Source organism: Haliotis asinina, chromosome 4, assembly GCF_037392515.1.
Source record: "Haliotis asinina isolate JCU_RB_2024 chromosome 4, JCU_Hal_asi_v2, whole genome shotgun sequence".
Classification (NCBI taxonomy): Eukaryota; Metazoa; Mollusca; class Gastropoda; order Lepetellida; family Haliotidae; genus Haliotis; species Haliotis asinina.
In genome coordinates, this window is record NC_090283.1 from 35,702,904 (window position 1) to 35,712,213 (window position 9,310).

The window sequence follows — 9,310 nt, forward strand, 5'->3', positions numbered from 1 at the left end:
CATTTTCTCCTTTCATCCTATTCTTGGGATACAGGTAGCCATCAAGAAGTACGCGAGGTTCAGCATTCTGGAATAGGACACATTCTGCTCCCATGCCAGTCATATCGAAATTAGACAAGTATTTTCATATCAGCTTATTATATCTATATATAATTGATCATTGTACAAAATTGCCACATGAATATAAATAGTACATGTCTATCATTTACTAATACCCAACAACTTTCTTATATTTGAACATTTTCCAGACGCCACCAAAAAACTTGTTTCAGAAACTATCAGGATTGAAAACGCAAAAGTAGTTATTTGTCGCGGCGGGGTGAAACCAAAGAAACGGAGCAGCCGGTCATGGCGGGGGACATCTCAAACACTATCCTGGGACACCTCTTGGGTCCTCAGTGTCAGAGTCACGACTTAAAGGATGACAAATGGTGTCACAGTTGCCTGTTGTACCATCCTGAGGCTAGTAGCCCTGACTCAAACGGAATGTATATTCTGTAGTGACTCTGGGTCAGCTCATTAATTAAATAATTGGTGGACAGCATGACTCAGCTAATTAATGTACTCATTGAGTATGTCTTTTGGGAGGTCTGTCTTATGGGAGTGAACCCTGCCAACAATACATACACAATGGGGAATGTGCCCCTGTCATGTGACGAGTTGCATGCGTTCAGCTGACCTGCAGCCAACCCTGTGTTCATGGGGAACACCAAAGGGGTAAATGCAACATTAAAGCGATATCAGTCAAGCAGCTTCAGGGTTAAGAATAAAAGATACATTTTTATAACATGTGGGAAAAAAAATATATATCCTTATCTTCACACGAAAACAACACCAACAGCTTTTTATGTGGTGAACTGAAACTTTGTAAAACATCAACTCATAAAGAACAATGGATCATGATAGAACTACAATAACAAAACACTTGTATAATTCATTAACAAGGTGGTGTTTAACTATCACAACATTCATATTAAATAGAATATAAATCTATCAACTGCAGTGGCTGAGTCCATCACGTATTAATGTACTTTTGCACCTTCAAATGGTGCTAGTCTCTGGGCAATGTATTCCTGAAAAAAAGGAACCCTTGCAAAACATATGGAATGTTCTCACAATTAACATTTAAATGGTATGTAACTAAATGGGATCATTTGAAAAACATGACATATTATTATTATTATTATTATTACTTTTATTATACGTTTCAGACCATCGTATGTAGCCTACAGTACATTCATAATTTCTTTCTGACAAAATAACTTTCCGTACAGTAACAGTATTGTCCATACATTTAGCACAGTCAGCAGGGAGTCTTGTTTAAATATGAAAACGTTCTGTATAAAATACAAGAAATGCTAATCAAACCTTTGAGCATCAATGAAGGTGAAAAGAGTACTGAATGTGGACAGGGCAAGAGCCACTACATATATGACACAAATCTTAACATATGTTATATCATTTACACTCATCCTGGCACATATGCTAGAGCAATTAGAATGAGTATTTACCTGTTGAATACAACCTGACAATACTTTTCAACATCTCTTGGCACTGATAAATTTCTAACATGAACTTGCAATATTTCCAGTTCTTCATCTCCTGTATGCTGACTGATTCAAGCAACTGACATATCTGATGCATGTTGGTTGGTTTTGTACAACTAACATTACATAGTATTGCAGATATGGAATGGCACAGCCCATATTACTAGACCATGACAAGAGCCCTATAATCAACCTCTGGTTCAAATATTTATGGAGAATTCAGGTAAACTGGTGCAAAAGATTCTAAGACAATCATACTCTGCATACATTTCTTTATTGCAACGCTGTTTGGGAAAACAATGTTGAATACAATGTGTGATAGCAGGAACAAATTTACACAAAGTTTAAGTCATAATTTATGAAAGAGATTTCAAAACATTTTGTAATTTAGTTTATTACTGTAATTTCAACTTACTTAGTATCATAATTAAACCAAACATACAGTATCACAATTGTTGATTTGAACAAGATACGATGCCTTCATGTCTGTAATCCTTTCATACATTTTGTACCTATATTTCATCTTTACATCCAAAATAATCAATGACTTGAAGTATCTGCTGATTAGCTGGCATTCACACAACTAACCAACTTCAATACAAAACTGTTATCAGAGAAGATTGATGTCATACTTGTGCAGACTTCTTCTAACACCAAAGGTCAATGTCAGGCAACTATGGGTTAGATAGAGGTCATCCAACTTTTTGAAGCGAGTCAGTTGAGTGTCTAGGGTCCCTGGTCCCAGTAGTTATTCCAAAGCAATTGCTGCTTTACCTTTGACAAGTCAATGCTCTAAACAAATTGGGAAAGTCCTGACCTGCTGTCCATGGACATTTTGACCAACAGCATATTACGATTTGCTAACACTCCCACTGGACAGTTTTGTCCATTTGTCAAAATATTGACACGCTACCATTAGAATTTAATCACGGTGATTTGTTCAAGAATAATAATTTGTTCATATAACAAACTCAACCGACATTAATTGCACTTTTGAAAGTGTACAGTATGTCATATTTCCCTCCACCAAAGTGTCTACCATGTGAATAGTATCAGTAGCATTGCACTGTCAGGAGCTTAACACCAGCCTTGAACTAGCTCACCAAGATCCTCCAAAGATCACTAGTTGTTACCGTAATAAACTCCCTTGATCATTACCTGTTATCCATCCATGTTACCTAAACTAATATATATGGAACAAAACCAATAAACTAGGAAACATTCACAATGTTTCAAAATCACTATTCATGGAACTATGGTGTAAGTCAGCAGGACATGAAATCACTAGCTTTAAACATCAACAAAGATACATACTTATTTAATGTTGTTGTCTGTATTGATAGTTCTGCCTTAACAGAGGAAATTTTAGTGACGGGACACACTATGATTCCATCTTTATGTGAATCAAACATGCCAAGTGAAGCTTCCTCATTCCTGCTGCTTCTGACACTCAACAAGACACGTACCACTCAACAGAACATGGTAGAACATTTTCTAAGAATTGAAGTATATATCAAAGCAAGTTCAAAATATAATATTGAAAAAATCAAAACACATATTCCCCAGTATCTAATCCTGTATTACAGTACAATTTCAGCAGATCTTAATCAAACAGGAGCTACAAGCATGAAAAGTCTCATATTCACCTGCCCTGAGCTTTCTGAGATCATGGTTACAAAACCAAACATTCATGTTGAGAAACGTTTCAGAACCAGACAGAACAAAAAGTTAAAAAACAATGTTAATTTTCTTATCAGACAAAAGGGAAAACACGTTGAGTTACAAGTAGTAAAATCCGATTTAAATATATGATGAAACCTCAGGGAGATGACTACATAAAGATGAAACAGCAAGACAAATTACACTTTATCTGTTAAGTAGAACATTTCAAGATCATGGTAAAAATTTCATCAACTACAAAAAGAAGTGCTGAATTTTGCAAAGAGTGACATAGCTCGTAATTAGTCTGTCACAACAAACATTGACCCTTTCCTCCATGGCTGAAGCAACTAGGGCTGTGGTCAGCTATGGGGCTATTGAAACTGGGTACTAAGGTCTGCCCTCCATGCAGAGTGTGGTGTTACTTGAACTTGCTTCACTGTTTTCTTCAGTATCCGAATGTGTTACTCGAACTTGCTTCACTGTTTTCTTCAGTATCCGAATGTGTTGCTTGAACTTGCTTCACTGTTTTCTTCAGTATCCGAATGTGTTGCTTGAACTTGCTTCACTGTTTTCTTCAGTATCCGAATGTGTTGCGGTGACACAGGGCCATCATACTGGCCATCTCATCAAATGTTGCTCTAAGTATTTCTTTTCATTATGATTACGTCATTATGATTTCTGTGAGCAACTACATGCAAAAATTTACCATGGTTTCATTGCATGCAGATTATTTGATGAAACATAGTGGCAAGCTAGATTGAGGTTGTATCTCAGAAAAAAAGAGTTCATATCTTGCTTTATAAAGTTGAACTTATGATACAAAACAGAATTTCATCATGATTACTGGACCAGGGCTATAAACTAGTTAAAATAATCAAATAAGCCAAATTTCATAACAATACCTGCACTTATTACCAGCACTGAAATGTTTCAATATGGCCCTCACACTGGTGGAACTTGATCAGATTGTAATACTCTGAGTAAATTTAGAGACATCACACCCGCAATCATTCAAGCAAAGTTTATGCTCCATCGACCTTGCAGTATCTGTTATCTCTAATCTAAAAACCAAATGTTAACGATGTAACATCTATTAACAGGATGGGCAACAGACAACCCACAATGTCACAATGTAAACTCACTTAATTTTCAACAATAAGTTATCCTTTAAACATCTCAACTTTACTTGTTCACATCACTAAAACCCTCAAACCTCTATAATGTGTCTATTTTTAAAACAAAAACAATTTTGCTACGTTATACTTGCCAACACAACTGTAAAAATAATCTGACCAAAGAGAAATACATGAACTGAAAAAGAATTTAATACTGTTTGAGAACTTCTTATTCATCATGTTTATGAAACTGCGAACTGAAAACTTAGTCTGATTATCACATGTAGATCATTTTGGTCACAACAATATACCAGTGTATATAACACATAACCATAAGTTCACAAATTTATACCAGTGCCACATGCACTGTCATAGTGACCACAGTCAGGGTCAGTGAGAACTTTGAAGTCTAATTTTCTTGGATTCCGACATCCTCTGCACATACACCCAATACATGGCACTCTGGAGCTATAACATGGACATCTCTGACCAAGGCAAGTCAACCTATTTGGGGGATTATTTCGAGCACATCTACATACTTTTCTGGACAATTCTGAACCAGTTGGAAGAGAAGATGCCCGTGTCCGTTTACTTGGTGGTTCAAAAATATTGTCTTGACTGTTAGATCGTTGATTTTTCCCTGACTTGCTAATTACTTCTTCAGCATGTACTTCAACCTGTTTCTCAGACTTGTGTTTGCAGCTTACATGGTGACTCCTCCCCATGTATGCATTCACTCCAAATTTATCCTGACTCATGTCTTGATGCATTTGAGCTGGCACAGAATCACTCCCTAAACCAATAAGTGCACTTTCACCATCTTTATTTGGGCAACTTTTTGTGCCATCCTTTTCAAACAGACTAGTGTCACACTCAGGGGAGAGAGTTGGGGGGTCTTGTGAAGACCCCTCACTGACATCATCAGCTGGCTGTTCTCTGTTGGAACTATGCTTCTTTCTTACTGGTTTAATTGTGGCAGGTGTCAAAACTGGCATTGCCATAGGTAGATTTGGAATGTGAGTATTTGACACATAGTCATCTTCGAATGCCATGGCTTCTTTAATGATAGATACCAGTGGATTTATCTCACCGTTAGGTGAAGACACAGTAAGCTCTGTCCAAATCTGTGTGGCATAAATGTATTCGCAAAGCTTTTGAAAACACAGAACCAATATCCTCAAATGGGTATTGTCTCGAAAGTCGACATAGTCCTTACACCAACTACATGAAGGTTTCAGCCTCATTTTACCTCCCACACAGTGGGCACATACATTGTGTAAACACTCGCTGTGACTTGGTCCTCGAGGCTTAGAAATGATGTTCCCGCACACACAACATGATAGAGCTTGACGAAGATATGGCAGATAACGATACAAGTCTGTCCACGAATCGTGGTCAGCCGCGTCGGCCTGCATTACATATCTACATGTAGAAATGTATAAACTGATAGCTGTCATTATGGGAGAAAAAATTACACTGCTTAGGTTTTCCTTACTTCCGTGTGCAGGATCTTTCACTCACATTATTCGCTGACGTCAATAAGCTGTTGTCTAAGGGAAGCTACTCTCACTGTTTATTGCATGAACGTACCACTAAAAAGTCTTGTCACATCGTTTCTACTTCTGTGTAAAATTAGATCGTTAACTGAAAAACTGTCTATTTCATATCTCTTTATTCTGCATGCCCATCCTTAAATACGTTCTTTAAGACACAAGTTAATTTGCTTTTACCTAAATGTGCTGTTCGCCTGCAGTAAATATGAAATGCAAGGGTATGTACACGTTACAGCCAGATTGTGATATCTGTCATTTCGTGAAATGACTGTAAATTTCAGCCATTCGTGAAATGACTAAGAGGGTCAGTCATTTGGCGTCATCTTGTGTACAAACAATCAATTTTCTTCAGTCATATTTATGAAATCTCCTTTCATCTTATTATGTGGTGGACCCCTCTGGACCACTGTCCACCATATAAATTTTAATTAGATGAAATGAGATTTTGGGGTATGGGAGGTGTGACTGCTCTGAACAAAGCAAGTGTCAAACAAACAGGTACGTGTAAATGTTTCAAAGCTTCAAAGCCAAGCTGAAATGCAACACGGGCTGCCACAACAGTTTTCACTGTTAGTGACAATATGTGATGTTGAAATTGTGATCCACTGTTGCAGTTACGTTATTAAAAGGGATTTCATGAAATGACTGAAGTATGTTGATTGTTGTCACAAGTTGACACGAAATGCCTGACCCTCATAGTCATTTCACAAAAAGACTAAAATTATTAGTCACTTCACAAACCAGTCATTTCATTTTATGGCACATTTAACGCAAACTTTGTTCGAAAGGCCACATCTATCGTGTCTTATGAATGTGCTCACAGGACTCCCGATTTGATGATTCTAAGCATGTCTACGACCAGTCATATGACTCTTTCACGTACGGAAGATAAATGTCGAGTTTTCATCAGTATTGATGAATGTATGGAATAAAGAGGCGCAAGGTCAGAGTCGCACGATCCGACCTAAGATGTTAGGCCTAACTGAAATTAAATTTTATAGACAGCGCAGGGCTTCATCTGTAGTCCTTGGTGCATGTGTACCCGCCGTAGGTAACATAATCACATGTAACATCCCTGCCATACCTCACAAAGATGCCGAAATAGACAATCCCACTGAAAGTAATATTTGGGATCGAACTCATAGTATTACTTGTAAGACTATTGATTCTGTATTTAGATGAAATATTTTGAGAGAAAATAATCCGTACTCTAAGTAACTAGAACAACAAAATGAAAACAAAAACATCGAGGAAATGATGTTTTTAGTCAAGAATCGACTTCCTAATTTTGTTTAGGGAGGTAAACACGCTCTTTAAATATGCACGCTTTTCATGTTTCACGTTCGTAGCCTCTTGAAACCAAATTAGGTATTGAAGTCAAAGTTTGTATGCTAGAACATAATTACATTCCTAATAATGTGAAAAACGTCAATTTCATCAACGCCGGAGAACGCTACTCACACTATCAACCACTAGCGTGACCGTTACACAGTCAAATATTTCTGAGTATGTTGTGAAATAAATAACAAACAATATAATGACAATGTGGACATTTGGGTTCTATTGTCCAAAATAACTTTAGCGATACTACTGTCGTAAGTAACCACCGTAGGGGTATGTTGGTTGGTTGACTGATTCGCAACACTTTGCAAAATTCCAACTATATGGGGATAGTCTATAAATAATCGAATCTGGACCAGACAATTCAGTGATCAACAACATCAACATCGATCTACGCAATGTTGATTTGGTGACATGTGACAATCAAGTCAGCGAGCCTGACCTCTCGACCCCGTTAGTCGCCTCATACGACATTCACGCCTTGCTGAAGACCAATCCCGGATCTTTACTCGTCTCAAGAACTGAGTAAAAACCAAACACGTAGTGATGAAAGACTTCAGCGGAAAGAGAGACTGAGTAAAAAAACATGAAACAAAGGTTACTGCTTGCGATTGTAAATATACTATTTCAGACGAACATAAATAATACTCAGATCACACCGAGAGAAACAAAAGAGCAAGAACTAGTTTTTTTCCATTCATTTGAATGATGTTGCAATATTCTGCAATCATAGTTGTATAACAATATTAAATTCACTCAACATCTAATAATGGTCACACATAATATTACATTCGCATGACAGTCTGTACACTACATAGTGCTATATTACTTAAAATAATTATTTGCACTAAACATAAACATTAGGGGTAAACTCTCCCTGTACAATGGCATCCAGGGGCTAGATTTTCGGAGCTCTCTTAGCGATTAGAGAGTCGTAAGTTAATGTTAAGATACGGCACTTACGACTATTTTAGCGCTAAGAGAGCTTCGAAAATCTTTTCAATTTGGCATCAATTAGTGAATGTGCATTTTCGACTTAACGAGTTCAGAACCTTGTTATGAGTATTCACATATATTGTAGACGGGTTATGAGATATTGTGCGTAGTGCATATCGAACAATCTTAGCGACATGACTGGAACTTTGAATCATATTACAGTGTTCACGATGGTGTTTCAAAGTAACAGGACATTGGGTCCTGTAAGTTTCAGATGTCTGTCTGACCCACTGAAAATTCACAGGACCCACAGAATAAAGTTTAACAAACATTTCAGATTTGACATTTCTTATAATTTGCATTGTAATTATTAACATTATATGATAACAAACATAAGATTTCTGAACAGCAAACAAGTGTCATATGCCGCAAATAACATCTTCGTACAAAGACATTGTGAAATATTCAGTCAGACACTGGGGCTGGTGGGTTGGTGGGTTGGTGATTTCTATCTGACCGCTGGTGTATCTGCCAGATTTGTCAGAGGGTCAGACACTATTCATGAACACTGTATTATGGCGCTTGACTCTAGTGACGTCATTATCTATGTGTGTGACGTCACCCTATTGTCACATTAGCCCCCACTGCCAGTCTGGGCGTATCACTGATAAGTGACAGCTAGAAGGCGCTGGCAAGGTAAGACCATTCCAGTACCCAGGGTAATGTGATGCCAGACTAACAATAACATTGTTCTTTATTATATAACGATTTTCAACAGATATGAAAGGCCAATTAAAGCAGCACATCACAAACCTGTGAATCTTAGTAATATACTGGGTTTCTGATTCGATGTTCTGGTGGCACCAACTAAATGGAGTAACAAGTGACTTTCGATAGTCTTTGTCTGCAATAGGTGTCATATTAGACAGCGAGTATTATGAAACGGAGAGGTTTAGAAACTTGTTATTCGAGTTACGTATCCAATAGTTTCCAAATGAGCAAACAGCGCATGTAAGAGAACTACTTCAAGTCACCAACACACCGAGGCGAGTAATGGTGAAATAAACTCACCTAATTTTAGTTCGTTGTAACAGTAGTTCGTTAAACGCATTTCAGCCAAAATATACACATGCTCAAGACCAATGGAAGCAGTTAG

General features: G+C 37.4%; 1 protein-coding gene across 1 annotated transcript; it reads right to left on the reverse strand.

Annotated features, from left to right (window-relative positions):
* Positions 1–1,283: 1,283 nt before the first annotated feature.
* On the reverse strand, positions 1,284–5,834 carry LOC137281519 (E3 ubiquitin-protein ligase MSL2-like). Its single transcript, XM_067812795.1, has one exon. It carries the CDS (start codon positions 5,779–5,781, stop codon positions 4,663–4,665), a length of 1,119 nt encoding a protein of 372 aa, XP_067668896.1. The 5' UTR covers positions 5,782–5,834; the 3' UTR covers positions 1,284–4,662.
* Between the last annotated feature and the right edge of the window lie 3,476 nt (positions 5,835–9,310).